Genomic DNA, 22,427 nt, shown 5'->3' on the forward strand with positions numbered 1-22,427 from the left:
GGGAAAAACCATTGTGGATCACGTGACACGAACACAGAGGTCAATATGGCGACGTGCATTAGAGGATAGCTTAGTAACAAGAAGCCTTGTTGTTTCGTGTTTTTTGTCCGCGGTGCCAGGCGGCAGTCGTTCTGTGTGCAGGTGAGTCCACGTCACATCCACGGTGCATGCCACGAACACGGAGTAAGGGTGCGCGAGTCGGCATGTTAGCGCGAGCTTTCAGTGGTTAGCCTGTATTTGTAAACAAAGCTTAAACACGCAGACGAGAGCGAAACTGATGAGCTAGTGTGAAAGATTATACTTTGCACACGCAAAGGTCAGCTGGTGGGACGATTCAGGTCCAGGAAGTGAAATGTTTTACTTACAGACTTCAAGTCTGGCCCTGCTTATGCATCCTCTCAGGTTTAGCACATGTTGGGTGTATTGATTGAAGTATTGCTGCCACGTTATCGTTAATCTCCAAGTTCACGTTAAATGTATTAATTCTTTGTGTGGTGGTGTGTTTGAGTTTGAAATTGAGTTGAGGAAATATTCAAATCCCCAACTAGTGGAAAAGCCCTCTAACTCAGGCCTGACATTCATATTTAAAAAGAAGAGAAAGGAAACAGTTGGGGTTTCCGCTTTAATTGTTTCCTACAGACGATTTTATGCACCTGGTAAGATCAGGGCTGGACACGCACAGTGAACAAAACACGGAGCAAAGTAATACTTAAAAAAAATGTCACAGTCCATATATTCTGTGGTCAGAAGCTCACACCCACCCATGAATGTCATGATAATTTTAGGCGTTTGATGATTTCTTTGAACTGTGGAATCTTTGCACAGCTAAAAAACGAGAATTGGGTGCACAATTTGGATTAACAAGCTTCCTCATAATTCAGGATGGATATCTTCTTGGCAGAATTGGTCGTTTCTTTAAACTCGAGAAAGGCTTTAAGAAGACCAGAAGCTCAGTGTTCACCTGCTTTATCTCATAAAAAGCAGCTCTTGTCCTGTTGGAACACCTGACTGTCTATGTTTCAACCACCTAGATGTTTATTTAAGGTGAAGATTTTTGAGGTAGTTCTCTTCTTCTTTATTCCTTAATGTGTAATGTTACTAGTACCACTCACAGCTAAACAGCCCCAGGGTGTGATGCTACCACCGTGCTGTACAGTTGCTCTGTGTTCTTAGGTTTGAGTGGTTTTCTTTTTTGCTGAGAGAAGTTCAGGAGTTCACACTATTTTATTATCAGGCAGTTAAAGGTTTGGGTTGCACAGCTGTGGACTCTCAGTCTGCTTACAGAGAAGAATTTATTAGACACATGAAAACAAACATATTTGTGGTTGGTTATTGATGGGGAGATGCTGTGGTTTAGACTTAGTGCTTGCTGATTTGTTCTCCTCGTCGTCCTTCCACTTGGCCACAGCGGAATTAACCTCAAGTCAGGGATCTTGTCCTGTATAAGAAAACCCATCCCCACCTTATAAATGTTACCAGAGATATTTTATCTTCATGCTGACGTCAGCTGACACAATGAAGTCTTTATTTCTGTTTGACACACAAGGCCAAGCAGCCGTCTCGTCTGAAACCGTGTTCTGCTACAGAGCACAGTTTCAGACGAGACGGCTGCTTGGCTTGAAGGAGTTTGATTTGGAGGCTTATTTCTTCTTTCTCACCCTCTCAGTCCATGGTGATATAAAACTGGTTTCACTGGTGTTCTGTTTCCAGCTCTTGGTGGTTCCCAAACATCCTAACTGAGAACATCATCTGAGGGTCACATCATGGGGCTTCTAGACCAAAAGTGGTGACAGATCTGAATAACTTGTACTTGAATACAGTTGTTTGAACTGATGATCTTTGAATCTGCATTTGTTTAGAAATGAGATCTTTCCACCCTTTCCCTCAGGATGAATAAAGTATTATCAATCAATCAATGAATCAATAAAAGATTAAGTGGTTGTGTGTATGTTTGACCCTGTGTGGAGAGAGTCCAAAATGAATTCAAACTTGTGCATCCAGTTCTTGTTTTATTTAAGTTATTAAAGATGGATGTACGGTCATTTCACCCTGGAGAAAGAGTGGATTCAATAAGTCATTAAAAACCCCCAAACGACCATCACATTCATGCTAATGAGTCTTTGTAATCCTCTGACTACAACGTATGTCACAGCTGTGTGGGGTTACTACAGGCTGAAGAACAGCTCGAATCAACATCTGTTCATTCACTCGCACTCTTACCCACATTTACCTCCTTAAATGAAACACGGTAAAGTGTGTGAAGCAGCTGCTGTGGTCTAAATGGTCTGCTTGTCTTTCAGTGTTTGATTCCTGCTGTGCGACCGAGCTCTGAAGCAACAGGATGCCGGGAAAAAACGGCGACCAGTTCAAACCCGGAGACCTGGTGTTCGCCAAGATGAAGGGCTTCCCTCACTGGCCGGCGAGGGTGCGCTCACACCTCAGCTGTAAATACCTGCATGCAGCTGTTTGTGTGTACGCGCTTTAACTCTTCTTCTGTGTTTTACAGATCTGTAAGTCGGACGAGGGGTACAAGAAGCGAGTCCCCGTCTTCTTTTTCGGCACCCATCAGATGTACGTACGTGCAGCTGCAGATCGATCGTATCATTTTCTGAGCAGCATTGATCGAACTGTGATTAATCTCCCCTCCCCAGAGGCTTCCTGCCACCGGAGAACATCGTCCCTTATGTGGGAAACAAGATGAAGTATGGCAGCGGCGTTCGCATCAAAGGCTTCACCGAGGGCATGTGGGAGATCCAGAACACGCCTGGAGTCGGGAGTAAACTCAAAGTCAGTCTCTCTTTAAAGATCACTCATCAGTTGCAATGAAAATGCTACGTAATCGCTTCAGTTCATTTTTATGTAATTGAATGGTTATGAATGAACTGCTAAAAGCATTTTCTAATGATGTGTTTGTAATATTTCTGACGCACTGCTTAAAAAAAGCTTATATAGCTTTAAAATTATATTTGTGATGATGTATCTGGTATATAAAAATACTGAACAGTGTTTTATTGATGCTTTCATTGATGCTGCCGCTTTTATTAATGTCAGTGAATTCAGGGCATTTTCCACCTTCTCCAGTTAGCTGCTGTGATTGATTGATCAGACACTCTTACATCACCTAAACAATTATATTGGGTGATTTGATGTGGCACAGCTTTACTTCAGTAGTATCAGTCTGTCCAGTTGGGTCAGATCATCACCTGAAGTGACAGGTCCAACAGTGAGGGCTGGTTCTCTTCACAGATGTGAGCAGGTTCAGGATGACCTCATGTGACAGACATGAAAGAGTAAATGTTTCACGTGCAGCATCGTCTCAACTAGTTACATTTGTTTTGGAAGCTGACCAATCAGAACAGACTAGGGTCAAAGGCATGGATAGGGGGCTGAAAAGGCTATTTCCAACATGTTTCTCACACTGCTGGCACCTCTGCTTCATAAATATTTATAGCCCATGAGTGAGGCATGTTTCGTTTCTAATAAAGGTTCGTTCTATCTTCTGTTCAGGTACCGGGGAAGACAAACACAGAAAGTACACCAGCAAAACCGGCTTCTGCAACCAAAGCTACTCCAGCTAAACCAACCCCAGCACCTAAAACTACACCTGCCAAATCACCCAAGGCTACACCTGCCAAGTCCGCACCAGCGACCAAATCTACACCCTCTAAACCGACGTCTGCTGCTAAAAGTCCAACTCCAAGCGCTGTCACTAAATCTTCCCCCAGCAGATCCGAGTCGGCCAGTAAAGCTGCCGCCGACAGGCGACGCACAGGAGGCGAAAAGGAAGCTGCTGTTAAAACTCCCACACGAGTTTCATCAAGATTGGCTGCAGAGCAAAGTGAGGAGTCCAAGCAGGCTTCCACCCCTGCTGCAGACACTGCAGAGACCGTTGCGACTGCTCGAACCAGAAGGTCGGCAAGCGGCGGTCCGTCTGCAGGAGGGAGTGCAGGTGAACGCACCGCCTTGGCCAAGACAGACAAAGAGGTGAGAGGTTAAATGTTTTAAAGCTGTGGGGCTGTTCCATTTGGAGACAGGGCCTCTGGACTGGCAGTGGTTCAGCAGTGGTTCTGGGGTCTCTCAGCCTCCCTGCAACAACTATACCAGGGGGCTGGAGATGGTGCCTGTCAGTCGGACAGTGAGGGTTACCATCCTGGTTGTGGAGCACTGGACCCACTCTGTATGTGCTCTGTGAACTTGGAAAAATCACATCCTCAGAGTGTGCTGCAGGGAGGGATTTAGAAGGATTAAGCTCCTTGTTGGGTGCTGGTGTTTCACTGTCTGTTGTGAGATTGAACTTGAAAGGTGCAAAGTGAGAAAAAAAAAAATAAAATATATATATTGTTAAGGTTCAAAATATTGGGGATGGAGACAAGAGAAAAACCACAATAACAACACTGGTCCGGCCGGGTTGAGTCAAACGATGATTTAATGATCACACACGTGGGAGATGGACACTGATGCAGACAGCCTCAAAATCTCAAAATGGTGGAGCATTGCTCAAACTTTTATAACCTCTGGTGCCTCCACCTTATCATAAAAAGCCTAAACATTCACATGCTCTCTCTCACACAGCGCCTAAGCTACGACCTTGGCTCCCTGTTTATCTGCTCCTGCTGAAATGGGGCAGAAAACTCCAGCACACTCTGTTCTCTTCTACTCAGACAAATTAGACAATAACCTTCTGCGAACAGTATTTCTTATAACTCAGCAATATAATGCATCATAAAACAATATCATTCATTCACAACAAGTCAGCAATTTAATGTAATGCAAATCAGTTTAACTAATGCAATAGTTATCAGCTTCTTCTAATTCAGGAGAATAATGCAAACTAAAACTACATAATAATTCACAATCTTTAATTAGGGGTATAACATGGCATAAAATAATATCATAATTTTACAATTCCCCCTGATGAGGTCATTAGAATAATGACCTCACAAACACCCTGTAGCCCAGTGTGGCCGGGTTCATCTCTTCTCACTCCTGAGGTCCTTTGTCCCCCTGAGGGGCAAACCATATGTAAGATGACCTCTGTGTTTGCGCAAGTCAGGTGCAAGACAAACCATTACTACAAGGATAGCAGGTCCAGATGACACTCCCCTGTTCTCCCACAGCTTTATTTGGTGTTCCCTTATACCATTCAGACGTAGACTAGAACCTCTGTCCGAAGAGCTCTCAACCTTTATTCTATTGCTGCAGCTACCAGTGTCGTCCAGTTGGGTGATCCTCTGCTCTTAATTCTTCAACCTTAGGGGTTAGACAACCCTTCAGTCGTAACACAGATCAGGGGATTATTCTGCTCCAATTTCAAACAACGATCTGTGTATTCTCCAGAAAAAGGAACAGGAAGGTGTCCCCTTTTTGCCCAAAAGCCTCTCGAACTTCGTTGGTCTGGTGTTCCCGGATTTCCGCCAACCCCTTCATGGTTATTGCTGTGTTTATGGGATCCATCCTTTTGTGGTGACTAGCTGGAGCCCAAACGCCATGACCCTTGGACCCAGTTGATGTCTCGGCAGTCACTGTGTCTGTCTCTGCTACGGAGGATCCTCGCATCTCTGTGACCTCGTCTGGTGTCTGTCCCTTTCTCTGTAAGAGACAGAAAACCAAAACACCTCTCTTCCTAACCCTAATAATCTAATGTTGTTATCTACTGACCTTCTAGTGATTCAGAATTGGTCTAAAACATTCAGAATGTCCCAGGGACTTATTCTAATCATATCTTATGTGTGTGTAAGCGTGTTTGCATTTAGCCCTCCGCACTCAAGGCATTTCTTACACTTTATCAGTCCGGACAGTCACGCCGAACGAAGCTTCTGACCTTCAAAAGGCCGAGTGCCAACTCGTTATAAGCACATTTGCAAGGTGTGTCTGAAAATTATTGAAACCCCTCTTTTTAACAAAAGACAAAAAGTTAACAAATCTTCTAAACGCTATTCAGTTCATTTCAATGAGTAATGATTAAACATGAAAGTGATAGTTTATGCTTTTTCACTGATTCTCTAAAAGGTCCGTCTTCTCGGACCGCTATTAGCTTAAGCTTTACCATTCCTAAATTATTAAAGACACAAATGAAGTTATAAAATGTTCAAATAATCCTGGTTTGATGTTAAAGCTCAACCTTCCCCCCCTTTTTTGACACATTCCAATGTGTCAAATCAACGGAGCTAGAACATTCAAAAAAAAGTTAGGCAGCTACAAAGTTTCCCAGACTCTTAAGGTGATCCGCGTGTAACGTTCTGACTCAGGTATTTAATATTTTAATAAATGTCGTTTAATTAACTGCCACTATTTAAACTAACCTTAAAGACATAATTTAAGAAAAGATCACAAAGAATAACATGATATCAGTGTTTTGTAAGCGCGTGCGGCCCTCCATGCTCGAAGCCTTTCCCCTCAATAGATCAGTCAGACATTCGCGCTGACTGTAGCTTTTAACCCTTATTAACTTGAGCACAACTCTACAATGAGCAACAAGTTGCAATATGTATAAAAATGATCATGGTTGCACCTGCAATGAAAAATTATATCATTATCCTAACACCTGTAAATGGAAGATTCATCAGAGGTTATAACAATCACAGGAACACAGATGTTAGTATAAGGTCAAAAGCTTCAATAAATGATCATCGATGCAATGCTTGTTGCATGATTCTCATACAATAATAATGCTGACATTGAAAATAACAGTATAACACCCCTTTTATCCCGTTTCACTTGACACCTAAACGTTTATAAATGCCTCTTTTATTCTTGATTTTATTTCCCCCTTTTCTCCCCTTACTGACCACAGCAGGGGGATCTTAGTTTTGAATCAGCCATGAATCCAGCTCACCTGACTCATCAGTGAGCTCCACCATCACTGGCGTCTGACAGGGTGGCGCTGCATACTCTTCCTTTAATATCACTATTTTCAACCTGTTAATGAGAGTGTTTAAACCTGAAGTCGACTACGTCCACAACAAGTCAATACAGCTGTAAATGTGGCCAATTATCAATCTATTACCAATCAATAACAACAGATAACTTCTATTTTATGCATGCTTTTAATCAACCACTCACCCAGAGGATCTCCAATCCCAGGAAATGCCTTCTCCTCCTTTAATGAGTCTGTCCTCCTTCCATGCCCTGGTAACCGGTCCATCCAGAGCCACATGATCTCAAATATACATACGACAAGCCAAACCACACCTTGGTCACACCAACCATTTTATAACGTTCCTGGTCAGATTTCCCAATCTCTGCACCAGAGTTTTAAACGTTTCGCCATTTTCATTAGGTTTTATCTTTTATTTAGTTTCGACTCCAGATTTTCAATTTTTTGCCAGTTGTAATTAGTTTTTACCAATTCTTTGCTAGTTTAGTCTAGTTTTTATTTTCTGAAAATCCTTAGTTTCAATTTAGTTTTATTTGTGTTTTGCAAAAGTTAAGTGTAACAAACTCTCAGTTCCATCATATCAGTCATGCTCTTCTGGTTTTCCTTGGGTGCTGAGACTAATAACTATTAACTCTTGCCGCACCGAGTGTTCCTAATTTTGGTTAAAGTTAATTGATAACCTTTTGAAGGCGATTGTTTCACACCTTTATTTAGATGTCCCAGTCCTGTTATCTCGGGATACATCACGCTGCCTTATCTGGGGTTAGCTGTTTTCTTGGGATGCGAGTTAAGTGGGTGAGCTCTTCAAAGAGGGGGAGTGTGCTCCCCCTGATGAGGTCTTCTAGGTAAGCTAGGTTAACCTTCTTGTGTGAGCTTTTCAAGTGCACTTTTAAGGTTTGTGGGATTTTTTGTTTTATAAATGTCCCTCAAGACCCCCTGATGACCCAGTAATTCATTTTTTGCGCACTGTAGTACACATTTAGTTTTTTTTGCTTGTAGCTCTCATACTCTACTTGCCACTCCTCTAAGTCCTGATGTTTCTTAGAGAGGACAACAGAACCTTTAAAATTATATCCCATGTGTGGGGGTGTGGCCTTGCCAATTGTTTTTCCCACCTTTTCAAAATGGCTGGCGTGCCCACAAGCACATTTTATGGAAGAAAGAAAGGTAAGCTTAATATTTACATTTAAAATGTTTTGTTAAACTCAGATTTTTATTTTATTCAAAAAATAAACATCTGGTAAATAATTTCAGGGGTCTTTAAGAATTAGGCTCATTTACTTTCACAGGGAACATGACTAATTTATTAATGTGTGCTCTACACATTGGGACTTTATATTTATATTTATTTCACTTTTTCCTAATACCCAACTTTTGACAAAGGCGGAGAGAATTCTTAACACAATTATTAAGGGAGATTCAAACATAGATTTTTCCAAATATGAGAGGGTCAGGACCCACTAAAAGCCACAGAGAAGATTATCGAGATGCAGTGGCAGATGTAATAGAGAAAGACACAGGGCCACCTGAAATCTGTCGTCCTATCTGGTGCAAAACCAACATGTAGTAGAATCTGGAATTTTGATTTTGAGTTAAAAATAAAATATGGGTAAAATGCAGAAATCTTTTCCAGTAAAGTAAAAAATAAGTGTCGCAATTATAGTTGAATCCATAACACCTAATTGTTTCTACGAGATCACGTCGTTGCTGAGAGTTATCAGTGATCTCAATGTGTGAAAAGAACTCACAGTATCTGGGGTTTAAGCTCCTCTTGGCTGAGAAACCTGGGACAAACATGTGAACAAGACCTGAATAATACCAGTAATGAAGACTTCTCTCCAAAGATCAATAAAAGGAAGCCCCAATCTGATGAGAGTCTAGCAAAATATGGTTCACTCCACTTGCCTGAAATGGTTAGCAGTCCAAGGCATTTCAGTTGTAGAATGATTGGGTACAACAATGAAACAGATGTGAGATGAGGGAAGTGCCAAATGTTCCTTTGTGTCTCCAAATAAAATCAGTACTTCCTCAGATATCCTAAATAAATTGACTTTTGTGAAATAGACAGTTCAGTGCCATCACTTATTCCTAAACCAATAGTTTACAGCTAGTGAAGTGTCAGTGACTTCTGGGTTGGTCCCTGATCTTCATCTTATGAGATTGTTATTTTAATAACACTTGATTCATTTAAAAGAAAAAAGAAAAAAAAGAAAAAAGAAAAAACGAAAATATTTTCTCCCTGTTTTTTTCTTATTCTCTGGGTCTCAGGAGGACATTACGTCCCTCTCCACTACAAGACTCTTGTTATGTCTACAAAACAGTCATATTAAAATCATCCTCAATTCTATTCTGGCGCTGTCTCCCGACTTTTCCTGACCTGATTCTGCGCGTGAACGGAGCAGCAACCCAGACGACTCGACTAACGTACTACCTTAATTTCACTATAGCAGGGCACGCACACATCAATGCAACCAAACACATTTTGCTATAAATCTAGTTAATTTTAGTTAGTTTTGTGAACATTCAGTACAGTTTTAGTTAGTATTTCTTTTTTTTTGATTTTATTACCGTTAACGCAAATTTTTCCACTTCTACTTTTCGTTATTTCATTTGTTGTCTTTAATAATAATAATCTCCTCTGCACCCTTGAATAAACACCATTAACATGATCAACCTTTTGCTGCTTGTTATTTCACCATGTTATTGAATCAAACACTTCATGCTTATGTGGTTTACGACATTATATTTATCTAAATCTCCACTTTGTGTCTAAATGTTTGAAGAATTTTTGAGGGTCAAATTTTGAGAATTTGACCATAGTGAAAGTTATGGCGTTATCACCCCCTTTGGGGATTACCTGTTTCCAGTTTTGATGATATTCCTCCCCGTTCTTTATTTTTTCAAGTACCCCTCTTCGGTGGCGAGAAACTGTTGGTGTGATCAAGCGGGTGCTGTAAAAACAAAAGCTCAGGACAGAACAGTCACCAATCATGTACTTCATTCAAAATTAACAAATATCAAGCTTCATATTGATCCTCTGAGTGTAATGGTACATTTTAATTTGCACTTCTAAAAACAATATTTTCTTTATTTTACTCTTGTTCTTGTGCAGCACCACCCCTCAGCACATGCCCCTGTTATTTTATCTTACTTTTAAATTGTTGACTACTTCAAGAGAGCGCCCAAAAGACGGGGACCAGTGTTTATCATTACATATCTCCATTTTGAGTGTGGCTGTCTATCATTCCCCTCTTATTCATAGACCTCGGTGGAGGGTTTTTTGTTTGTTTGTTTTTTTTCCTAAAATTAATTGACTCTCTATAGTGACCCACTATGGTTAATAATAACATGCTCAGTCATGAGTGGGATCAAACCTTTTCTTCACTTTAGCATTTAATATTCCCAACAATATAATGTAATACCTTAATTAAAACACAGCTACTAAAACACAATTTCATTAATGCAAACATCAGTAGCTCAAAATTAGCAACCAAAGGGTTCAGTCTGCAGTTCACACTGCTGTGAAGCTACAGCTCTTTAGTCTCTGTCATTCTTCTGTTCTTGCAGACAAAACAAAGCAGAACAAAACATCCACCCTTCTTTTACAGGCTGGGTGAATTGTCTGTGGACATTCAATAATCCTAAAGTCAGCACCGTTTTTGTCTCAGTATCAAGTCAGTTAAACTTTTAGTCGTCAGTCCATGACTTTTAGTCGTCAGTCATATGCATACATCCACACACATTCATACCAAAAGTTGCTGATAATGGAGTCTCACGCGCAGCCTATTCGAGGCTCCATCACCAGCAAGATGACGTCATCATTTTAAAGGAAACAGTTCCTTGTTTGTTTTTCCTTCTTTGGACTGGATTGACTCGCTGCAATCCTTTTAGGCTTCAGGATCAGTGTCCCATATAAGTCAATTTTCTCCCAAGCTCATTATAATCATGGAGAAAAAATACTTTGCGACTGTTTTCAATAAGAATATTTTATAGCGCTTTAAAGTTCAATCTCTCAGGCCTGGATTAAAGAGCTGATTTGTTAAATCAGGAACTCACAAAATACCAAAATATCACCACCGGTGGATCACACCTCTCAGATGTTCTTATCTCAGTGCACTGTAACAAAAGCAAAAACAAACGTAAACAATAAAACACTCATATAATAACAGATACTGGGGCCCATTGCAAACATGTCCAAAGTTCAAACCATCTTTCTCTCTTTTAGAGAAAGAGAACAATCCAAACCTCACTGATAGAATCAACCTAGTGTCAAACAAAACCCAAAAATCAACCAAAACTCCTTTTTGCACCAACAAAACATGTTGGATTTACTTGACTCAATAGTGGACATTAGTTACACACCACTCTTTACCTTGGCAAAAACGTAAACAACTAAGTTGAATCAACACAACCTTTTCATAATCTCTTCGAAATAAAACTCACACCATTCATTCATCATTTTCGCTCTGTACCACTGCTCCTTGTTAGACTGTGTGAAGCACAGTAAACAATTCAGTGGAGGCTTTGAGCCATAAACAGACATCACGCACAGACATTGTTTTCATTATCAAAGTGCTTCAGACCATGTCCTCTAAATCTACACAAATGCCCTCTGCGTGGCATGAAATACATTTAAGCAATAAATAATCAATCAGTTCTTGCTGTTGTAACCAACTCCGTATTTGGATGTTTGTGTGCAGCATTTGTTAGTAAAGCATTCTTCATTGCATCAGCGTGTGTGTGTGTGTGTGTGTGGATCACTTCTCAGTTCATTGAATCAACATTTTAATTTGTGTGTGTGTGTGTGTCATTTCTCCCTCAATCAACGAGTGCATATGTTCATATGTATGTTTCTTTTCACTCTGAGTCGGTGCATGTAGATGTGTGTGTTTGTGTGGGTGTTTGTGTTCATCACTTTCCTGTTGTAGTGTTCTGGGTAAACCACGGCCTGAAGCGTGCCCTGGGTCCTGCCCTCCTCCTTTTCAGTCTGTTTGCATCCATTGGTGCTGCTGCTCAGAGTTCTGTCCATACTGGTTCTGGCCCCAATTGAGGCAGTCCTTTTCTCCAGTGTCCAGCATCTTCTCCTTATTTCGCTCCTCCTTAACTTGACCCTTTTGCTTCGGTCTTCCTTCAGGGTTTTGATACGCAGCTCAATTGTCTGGATGTCCGTTTGTTGCTTGCAGAAGTGCGACTGCTGTCCGTTTGTTTGCAGGTGGAACGGCTGACATCCAGAAGGTGTATAGGAGAGTCTGCAGCTTCCACCTCCCCAGTGGAAGACCTCAATCTTTGTCCTGTTAGTTATACACAGGCCTCAAGGCTCTCTGGGATCCCTTCTTGCACTCTCAAGCCTACGGCTGAGGTCGTAGTCGTGGTCCCATTCCACGGGAATGGAGTCCATGGTTGTTTGGGTGTCTCGGCCCGAGCGTTCAGTCCAGAGCTGGGCAGCCCAGGACGCTGAGCGATCGGAGGACGGCAGAGGCGACAGGAAGCCATCCCCCTAACGTTCGCTCCATAGCAGACCGGACAAATCACACTGCTCATCTAGCTCCAGGATGCTCCGGCCTGATTTCAAGTCCGGTGTCTAGGACTCCAAGCCTGATGGGTTCGATTTTCAGCTAGCTCCTCCTGGGCCATGCTCAGTTTCTGCTCTGATGCCTCGAGGTCTTATTGAGGGCAGAAACCTCAGTCTTTTCCGTAGAAATCAGATTTAAGTCCATTGATGTTTTCCTTGCTTTGCTCCACGGCCTTTTGCGGCTCTGCTGTTCGGCTCTTCTCAGAGGTCAGCTCCTGGCCGAGCCCCGACACCTGTGCCTTCAGCTTATTTTCTCCTGGTGTTTTGTCCATTCTGAGGTGCCTCCTGACCTCAGTTACTCCTCCTGTCTCTGGCACGCCCTTTTTGCTGCCCGATGGTCATTGTTGGTCCGTCACTGTCCTGCACAGTTTTAATGCAGAGTGGTTAAGGTCAGCATGGTTTTGCTCGGCCTCACTTTTCATCTGGGCTTGATGGGCGTCTCGTCACAGCTCTGTCAGCTGAAGCTGTCTTTTTCCATATGACAAGAATGTAAAGAGTGTGTGAGAGGGGTGTGTCCGATCAGGCACAATGCTGGTGGCTTTGCGAGTGCCTCGTTTTCCAAATCCAGATGTTTCTTTGTCACGTACACAGCAACAGAGAGAACAGTCTGTTGTTGGGATGGCTGAGGTCTTTCACGATCTTCCTGGTCTTGGTCCAGCACCGCCTGCTGTAGATTGAGTGCAGGTCAGGGTGCTCGGAGCGGATGGTGCGCTCAGCTGATTGCACAACCCTCTGTAGAGCTTGTCTGTCCGGCATGGTGCTGTTCCCGAACCAGACAGTGATATAGCTGCTCAGGATGCTCTCAATAATTCCTTTATATAAGGTGGTCAGAATCGGTGGTGGGAGCCGGGCCTTTCTCAATCTTCTCAGAAAGAAAAGACGCTGACAGAAATCTCCCCGTGTAGTGAAACGGGCCTTGGATTACCGCTCTCCGTCTCTGCTGCATAAGATCATTTTCCTGCAGCACTGTTGACATTTTCAAGTTGTTGTTGCGGGTTCAGCTGCTTTAGCATTTAGTCAGGGTCACATCAAAGATGGTAGAGGAGAGAGCAAAGATGGTAGAGGGGAGAGCAGGAGTCCAGGGTCAGCCTCGGCTTTTCCGGGCCGACAAAGCAGCCTGTAATCAAGCATAAAGAGAAAAAACAAAACAAAACAAAAACAAAAACAAACGAACAGGAAAATCATGTTGTATTGGCTGTGTTACTCAGAGAGGGGAAAAACAACGGGACCAAGCCCTGTGTCAGCCTTCTCTCCCCCTTTTTTTTTTGTTTTTTCTCACCATATAATCCTCTCATAACTCACCAAGCTGACAGGACAACACAGGTACATGTTAAAATTCTTAAGATCATGTTTAAAGCACAAAAATGGAATTTTCTTTCATTCAGTAATCACTTGTATTAATCAATCAGAAGAAAACATGTCACAGTTTGACTTTTATTAACCACTAAATTTGTCGTGTTATCACTGGTTGTGATTTTTTTTTTTTTGTTTTTGAAGTTAAGTTGTTGTCCTGCAACCCAGAGGGTTTATTTGTTAGTAGTGGATAAACTTTATTTTGTAACGGCGGGTGTATGTTAAGTTTCACTGCTTTAAACTTGCTGGAAAATCTTCACGTGTTCATGGGTGTAAGCTGTTTCTTCATTGCGTGTATGTGCGTTTGTAGATGGGCTAATTTAACGTTTTTTCTCAAACGAGGCATTTCTCTAGCACGTGCCTCTCTCTCACATTTCTCTGCTTGTGTGTGTTTTTGTTTCACCTTCTTGTTGTGATGCTCCAGGCGCCTTCCCAACCTCCACAAGTCTGTTGGCCGCAATTTTATGTGTAAAACTTCTCTTAATTTCTCCTTTAATTCTCTGCTAGCTGCTATCTTTTCCACAGCTGCTGATTCTTGCTGAGTTTGGTTTCCATTACTATAATTTTGCTTCGGCCGCCGTGCTTGTGGGGGCAGTTGGTCCAGCCCCATAGCCACCTGTATCAACACACTGAGAGATTTATTTAATATCATTTTCATCACTGTTAAATAGACTAGCAGGCAAGACGCCCACCTTTGCACTGCAGACTACATGCCAGTCTCCCAACACACTCCTCTCTGAGTTTCAGCTTTAAAACCCAACCTCATTCACACCCTAGTCATTCAAAACCTTATTTGTAGTATCATAATCAGCAAAATCAGCGTTTTACTTACAGGCATGTATCATTGTTTGCAAATCAAAATTATAAAACTCAAAAACACGCTAAACAGGAAGCAAAGTCCTCTGTGCGCGTCACAGCTCATTTGCATGTTCACACACCGTCTAAAAATAGCTCGCAGTGCTGCAGCTGCACGTCACACACAGGGTCACACAAAGCTCAGACAAAACTCTTTTATTTTATATTACAAAGACGTCTTATATTTACAATCACTGACAGGCCTGACAGATTCAGCACCTAACAAATTTCGACAAATTTAGAATAACGGGTCTCACCGAAGAAAGTCTCACTTTTTTGTAATCAATCAAACAGTATCTGTTACTTCTGGGAACAGTTTCTGACCTAACTTCTAAATCCCTAACTCAATTTAACTTTGTCCAAACAAGCACATCACACCATTTAAACGGTGAGGAGATTCTAACTCCTAGCTTATTTCGGGATGCCCTGTACCCCACAGTTAAAGCCAAACTGAACTACCCCTGTTCGCCGACAGGTCAAGACCGCGCGTCCACGGCCAGGAGGGGGCGTAACCCCCGGGCTATGTGCTTCTTAGCAGACTTCTGGGCTGCCGTCCTATAATAATTTTCACCTAACCGATTTTGAGAAATTTTACCATAACGGGTCTCACCGAAGAAAGATAACTTTTTTACGACCAATTAAACAGTCTCTGTTACTTCTGGGAACAGTTTCTGACCTAATTTGTAAAACTATTAACCAGTCTCTGTTACTTCTGGGAACAGTTTCTGTCCTAATTTGTAAAACTATTAACCAGTCTCTGTTACTTCTGGGAACAGTTTCTGTCCTAATTTCCCTACCAAACTACCTGAGCCTTCAGCTCAATATCCAGGGACTCAAACCCAACATTCTCTGTTACTTCTGGGAACAGTTTCATATTTCTTCAACTTCATTAAATACTCTTAAGCAACTTTAACTGCATAACACACTGTGATTCTCATCAAAATCAAAGCAGACACTCTACCAGTAATTTCAGTGAGTAGACTTTAATTTAGTCATATCCAATTTGGCACATTTTGGAAATAATTCAACAGGTAGTGCCTTACCTTTAGATAAGCCGGCTTTTGTCCACTCAAATCAGACCACTGGCTCGTGCCTGTCCGTTCGACAACCTCGGACCGTCCAAACTTTTAAATTCCACCCCAATACCACAGGACGAGCCCCCAAGCTGTTAAGGTTCAAAATATTGGGGATGGAGACAAGAGAAAAACCACAATAACAACACTGGTCCGGTCGGGTTGAGTCAAACGATGATTTAATGATCACACACGTGGGAGATGGACACTGATGCAGACAGCCTCAAAATCTCAAAATGGTGGAGCATTGCTCAAACTTTTATAACCTCTGGTGCCTCCACCTTACCATAAAAAGCCTAAACATTCACATGCTCTCTCTCACACAGCGCCTAAGCTACGACCTTGGCTCCCTGTTTATCTGCTCCTGCTGAAATGGGGCAGAAAACTCCAGCACACTCTGTTCTCTTCTACTCAGACAAATTAGACAATAACCTTCTGCGAACAGTATTTCTTATAACTCAGCAATATAATGCATCATAAAACAATATCATTCATTCACAACAAGTCAGCAATTTAATGTAATGCAAATCAGTTTAACTAATGCAATAGTTATCAGCTTCTTCTAATTCAGGAGAATAATGCAAACTAAAACTACATAATAATTCACAATCTTTAATTAGGGGTATAACATGGCATAAAATAATATCATAATTTTACAATATATAATTTTTTTATATATAATTTATATATATTTTATATATATTTAAAAAATATATATATATATATATTTTTTCTTTCTTTTTTTGGGGGGGGGGATTCAGAAGCACGGAGGAGTTGTCTGCAGAGGAGGGGGATGTGGGAAACTCGAGACATAAACACAAGTAGAATAGTTTCATCTTCTTAATGTTTATCCCATCCATGTGTCCATCAGTGTCTGTCTCAACGGGTGGTGCTGTGGAGTAGTTGGATGTCACAGATTAAACATTTTCATGGAGATTTGAGCACATTTCTGCATCTGTAGATCACAGATAATGACGTGGACCTACAGTGGAGAGAGAATAAAGGTTTTGCTTGATATTGTTTTTTTGGCTTTGCACCTGCGGATATTTCTGTGGATATTTTCCTGTTTTCTGGATATATAGATTAGTAAAGCAGGGCGACGGAGATCCGTCTCTGTGTGCTCGAAATTGGAGGATTGAATTGAAGCTTGAAGCTCCCGTGCAGAAGCTTCCAAAGCACCAACAAATCTGTGTGGACGACGGTCTCGGGCTCACGTCACCGCCTTTGAAGGCTTTTTCCAGTTTTTCCTGCAACAGGAAAAAAGTGTCTGGTTCATTCTGCTCTAACACACCCTCATGAGAACACCAGCAATCCATGGCTCGCCTCATCCTCTAGTTTATGGAAGAAACTGGAGCTTCTTCTTTTATTAGAGCTCAGTGGGGAAGAGCATGGTGAACTGTTGACATTAAATGCTTACAAATAAACTTTTGTTTCTTCTTTTTCTTCTTTTTCTCAGACAGGAGCGGTCAAAGCTTCAGTGGGTGAAACCACAGCGAGTAAAGAAAAGGCTAAAAGCACAACTGAAGCAGAACCCAGACAGGCTGAAGCCTCCAAAGAAGCTGCAAGTGAAGTGACGACCAGGAGCCGAGCAGAAGAGCCGAAGCTGAACACGCATGGAGTGATGCTGCCCATTGTAAGTTTAAATGAGCCATTAATAACTTGTGTTATTCAGCAGCTCAACACTGTTCAAAGAAAAGCCTTCAGTTCTTTCTTTGATTAAAATGTAAGATTTAATCTAAAAGCTCAATTCAGACCCTCTGCTAATCTGATGCGTTGCTAAGCAACAGAGACACATGTTAAACTTCTTTTTCTCATTTTGTCTTTTCAGCTTTTGAATAAAGTTTCATGTTTTCCTCGTCTCCGTCAGATCAATGTGAAGCTGCAGAAGATGGAACCTGCTCTGATGACGACCGGTGGAAGGAGGGAGGAGGAGGAGGAGGAGGAGGAGGAGGAGGAAGAAAAGAAAGAGAGCAGAGACTTCAAGCGCCGAAATGAAGAGAAGGTGGAGAAGAAGGAGGAGGAAAAGGAAGACCGCAGAAGAGTAAGGACAAGGAGAGATGAGAGGGAGGAGCAGAAGAAAGAGGGCCGAGGAGTGAAGAGGAGGAAGGAGGAGGAGGACGAGAAGAAGGTGGATGAGGGGAAGGAGAAGGAAGATGACAAAGGAGTCAAGAAGAGAAGAGAGAAGAAAAACGATGAGGAGGTGGTCCAGAGGAAAACGAATGAGAAAGAGGAAGGAGAAAAAGAAGAGGCCCGAGGAGTCAAGAGGAAGAGCGAAGGGGAGGTGCAGAAGAAAAGTCAGGACAGCAGTGAGGAAAAGGCAACGATGGAGAGACGATCATCAAAAAGACACAAGGAACAGGAAAAGGGAACAGAGGAGGAAGGAGTAAAGACGAGTCCAGCTGAGAAGGAGGAGGAGGAGGAGAAGCAGAAGAGAGACAGGAGCACAGAGGGCAAAGAAACAAGGAGGATGAAAGAAAAAGAGGCGGAGAAGAAAGCGAGGATGGATATTTCAGAGGAAAAGAAAGATGTGAAGAGTAAGGAGGTGGAGGAAGAGGGGGAGAAGAGGAGAGACAGGAGGCTGGAGGCCAGAGAAATGAGAAGGACGAAAGAAAAGGAGGAGCAGCAGAAAACGAGAAATGACACATCAGAAGAAAAAAATTTAAGAACAGAGGAGGAGGAGAAGGTGGTTGAAAAGGAGAAAATAAGTAGGGACACCAGTGAGGCCCGAGAAACGAGGAGGACAAGAGAAAAGGAGGCGCTTCGGAAGATGAGGACAGATGCTTCACAGAAAAGGAAAGATTTAGGAAGAGAAAAGGCGGCGAAGAAGTTGGAAGAGGAGAAGACAAGGAGAGAAAGGAGCACAGAGGCCCGAGAAACGAGGAAAACAAGAGAAAAGGAGGTGCAGCAGAAAACGAGAAACGATCATTCAGAAGAAAAAGATTTAGGAAGAGAGAAGGAGGAGCAGAAGGTGGAAGAGGAGACGACAAGGAAAGACACCAGCCCGGAGCCCGAAGAAATGAGGAGGACGAGAGAAAAGGAGGCACTTCAGAAGATGAGGAAGGATGATTCAGATGAAAGGAAACAGTCAAGAAGAGAGAAGGAGGTGAAGAAGGTGCAGCAGAAGGCGAGGAAGGATGTTATAGAAGCAAAGAAAGATTTAAGAAGAGAAGAGGAGCAGAAGAAAAAGGTGGAAGAGGAGAAGAGGGAGAGGAGATCTGAGGGAGAGAAGCAGAAGGAGAAAACTGAGAGGGAGAAAAGAGGAGGTGCTGCTCCAGACGATGAGGTAGAGTCTGTCTTCATTAAGGAAATGTTTTAAATTGAAGAGAAGGATGAAAACGTCTCAACATTTCTCCTGCAGCGACAGCGCCACCTGGCCGCCAAGAGGGAGAGCGTGTTAAAGTCTCTGAGGGGTCTGCTGAAGGCCGGGAGAGGAGGGAGGAGGAGGGAGGCAACGAGGAGCGCTCTGTAAGAGGAAAGGGAAAAAAATGATACGGTAAAATCAGTCAGGAGTTTAAACCTCTGTCTGTTTTCTCATCAGGAGAGGCGGCGACGGAGCGAAGAGGAGGAGGACAGGAAGCCCGACAAAGTCAGAGTGGAGGAGTGCGAAGGAGTCGGCCTCAGCCAAGAAAACATCAGAGAAGAAGAAGGAAGGAGCCAAGAAGGGGAACGGCAGGACATCGCAGAAGATGCAGGTAGAAGAAAAGTTGGAGAAAAGTCGAGATGTGGAGCTGAAGACAAAGGAAAAGGAGGAGGAGAAGAAGACTGATGAAGAAAAGAAGGAGGAGAGAAAAATAATTGGAAAGATCGTCAAGGCAACAGCTGGGCAGGGTCCGAAGGTCCAGGTGAAGACGATGATGGGAGGAATGACCGTGAGGGAAGAGGAGAAGGTGGGAGGAACATCTGCAAAGGAGGGGGAGAAGAAGAAAGAGGAGAAGGTGGAAAAGAAAAGAAGTTTGGAGAAAGAGAAGAAGAAGGGCGCTGAAGAAAAAGAGAAGTCGGATGATGGGAGCTCGAAGAAAAGCATCGAGGTCCAGATGAAATCTGAAAGAACTCAAGCGGAGGAGAAAAAAGCCAAGAGCGTGACGGAGGCTGCGAAGAAAAACGAGGAGCGCAAGGAGGAGGGGGAAGCAGCAGCAGCAAGAAGAAAAGAACAGGAGGGTGAAGAAAAGAAGAAGGACGAGGCGGAGAAACCAAAAAAGGCGGAAAATGCAGAAAAACACGAAACGCAAAAAACAACGGGCGAGAAGAAATGTGAAGGCGCGGAGCCGGGCGGGCAGAGGAAGACCGGCGAGGAGAAGGAAAGTGACGGAGCGAGCCGACCCGAGACGTCAGCAGCAGTGGAGAAGAGCGCTGGAGGAGAAGGTAACCCGGTAAAGGAGCAGCAGAAGAAGCGCTCGACGGTGACGCTGACGGACTCGACGCTACACCGGATCCACGGAGACATCCGGATCTCTCTGAAGAACGACAATCCCGTAAGAGCCGAAACTTAAACTGGCTGCAGATTAACGACGGCACAAAATGTAAAACCGTTCACAGTGATTTTATAAAAAGTGAGCCGACATTAGATCATTTTTATGATTCTCACTGCTTTAGCTATCAGGAGCTACATCGCCCCCTTGTGGCCAGAAAATCTAAATGCTGCTTTAATATTTCAAAAACGCTGCATGCTTACTGAAACTGAACGACGCGACTTATGTGCTTCATCCTCAGGACATCAGCAAGTGTCTGGCGGCGCTGAATCAGCTCAGTATGGTTTATGTGACGTCTCAACACGTCCAGAGGCACAGCGAGCTCGTCGCCACGCTCAGGAAGGTAAACGCACATACTGATATCCTCGTGGTGGTTCTTGGATAAGCAATGAATCTGACCTGTCACACTACTATGATGTCATCGCTTTGTGTCCACTCAGGACAAGAAATCACAAAAATGGGGTGGGGGTTAGGGTGTCACTGTGATTACGTTTGGGATTAGGTGTGATGGTGTTTCCACGTAGCAAAGCTATGACATCACTCCAAGGTGATTGGTCACTTGCAACCTTAAACCTGGACTGAATTCAAAATAAATCAAATGAATAAACAAATAATAACTATACAAATCGTGTCAGTTGTTATTATGTATTTGTTTTCCTCGTGAGCAGATGCGTTACTACCGGGCAAACCAGGACATCATGGACAAGGCGTCGATGCTCTATAACCGCTTCAAGAACGCCTTCCTGGTGGGGGAGGGGGAGGAGGTGGTGAGCGCCGCCTTCCTGCGCTCGCTGCTGGAGGAGAAGGAGGAGGAGGAGGCGCAGAGGGTGGAGCGCTGTATGGAGAAGGTGAGGAAGGAGGGGCTGCTGCACGAGGCGAAGAGAAGTATGGGGCAGGTGAACAAGAAGAGGAATAACGGAGGAGAAGATGGAGAGGAGAAAGCTGAAGGTAAAAATAAATAAAAACTAAATCAACTGATTTGTGACAAGAAATTACACAAACTTACAGGAAGTAAAAATATTAAAGACAAGCGTTTATAGCTTATATTAGAAAATATTTTAAAAGTAAAATTGAGAAAACATAATTTCATAAATAACACTGAAATATTTACACCACATCTTTTGTTTTTGTAATAATAATTAAAGTTATATACAGAAAAAAAATTACTTTTTATTTTTGTAAGTTTTATTTATTTTTTTATTAAAGCATTAATACTGACATTTTGTGAGGGGCGTTTATTTAAATGCAAAAATGCTGTTGTACATTTTGGTTTTTTGCTGTTTGTTTGGTTTCAGTTCATAATTTTTGTGTATATATATATATATATATATATATATACACACACACACACACACACACACACTTTTTTTTTTTTTTTTTTTTTTGATTTATGTAATAATTTTTCCCCCCTCTCCAAAAGCTCCAGTGGACTCCTCCTGACGGCTCATCATCACTGGAAGCAGCCTGGACCGGACCAACTGCTACTGGGGGGAGCAACACAGACACACAATAGGATTTTCCAAAACCACTTACCTCATTGGGCAGTAGCGTGCTTACCTGTTTAACTTCTCGCAGTGTGGACTGTCACACCTTAGCAGGTGTGCTGTTCTTACCCCACAGCTTGTTGTGCTAAGGCCACCTTATTAAGTTATTAAGCGCTTTGGAGCAGCTGATTTTATTTTAACTGGATGTTTATCTATTTTCCACTTTAATGTAATGAGCGTTAAACTGACGGCGAGAGCATTACACACCTAAGCATTAATGTGTACCTGCTGTTTAAGCTGACGTCCTGTTGCTGTGACATTTAGAGGCGAGATTTTCCTGCACCTGACACAGTTCTGACTCTGTCATCTCTTATGAAGTTTTTTGTCATCGCCGTCACTGGGGCTGATATTTTTTCTTTCTTTTTTTAAACTGAAGCATTAAACCTTGAGATGCACGAGGCCTACAGACGGTTCTGGCCGTTTTAATTTTTTTGGTTTTTTTGTGATTCAATGATGTGTTTTTATTCCTTTTAGCAGTTTTATTCCTGTTATCTTGGTCTTCATGTAAATATGTATTTTTTTTATTTCACAAATAAGAATTTTACAAACTTAACAAAGAGTCTCAAGTCTAATTATTATTATTTTACCCACATACACTCAACGACCACTTTATTAGGTACACCTTGGTAGTGACAGGCTGCGTATCCATGGTGTGAATCTCCTGTTCCTCCACATCCCTAAGCT

General features: G+C 42.5%; 1 protein-coding gene across 2 annotated transcripts; it reads left to right on the forward strand.

Annotated features, from left to right (window-relative positions):
• psip1b (PC4 and SFRS1 interacting protein 1b) lies at positions 1-22,300 on the forward strand. Of its 2 annotated transcripts, none has more exons than XM_026163188.2 (12): positions 1-141; positions 2,301-2,425; positions 2,507-2,571; positions 2,652-2,787; positions 3,508-3,984; positions 17,187-17,363; positions 17,559-19,013; positions 19,089-19,195; positions 19,269-20,202; positions 20,441-20,542; positions 20,868-21,147; positions 21,620-22,300. In XM_026163188.2, exons 2-12 carry the CDS (start codon positions 2,342-2,344, stop codon positions 21,637-21,639), a joined length of 3,837 nt encoding a protein of 1,278 aa, XP_026018973.2. In that variant the 5' UTR covers positions 1-141; positions 2,301-2,341; the 3' UTR covers positions 21,640-22,300. The 2 variants fall into 2 exon arrangements, with proteins under 2 accessions (XP_026018973.2, XP_080154885.1); XM_080298759.1 differs by having other exon boundaries at positions 17,598-19,013.
• Positions 22,301-22,427: the final 127 nt, after the last annotated feature.

Source organism: Astatotilapia calliptera, chromosome 3, assembly GCF_964374335.1.
Source record: "Astatotilapia calliptera chromosome 3, fAstCal68.1, whole genome shotgun sequence".
Classification (NCBI taxonomy): domain Eukaryota; kingdom Metazoa; phylum Chordata; class Actinopteri; order Cichliformes; family Cichlidae; genus Astatotilapia; species Astatotilapia calliptera.

What these genes read in the sequence shown, in the direction of transcription:
- psip1b (XM_026163188.2), top strand. Translation starts at nt 2,342, where the DNA reads ATGCCGGGAAAAAACGGCGACCAGTTCAAACCCGGAGACCTGGTGTTC. An exon ending in GAGTCGGGAGTAAACTCAAA is followed by an intron (nt 2,788 to 3,507) that starts GTCAGTCTCTCT and finishes TCTTCTGTTCAG; the next exon opens with GTACCGGGGAAGACAAACAC. An exon ending in TCGTCGCCACGCTCAGGAAG is followed by an intron (nt 20,543 to 20,867) that starts GTAAACGCACAT and finishes CCTCGTGAGCAG; the next exon opens with ATGCGTTACTACCGGGCAAA.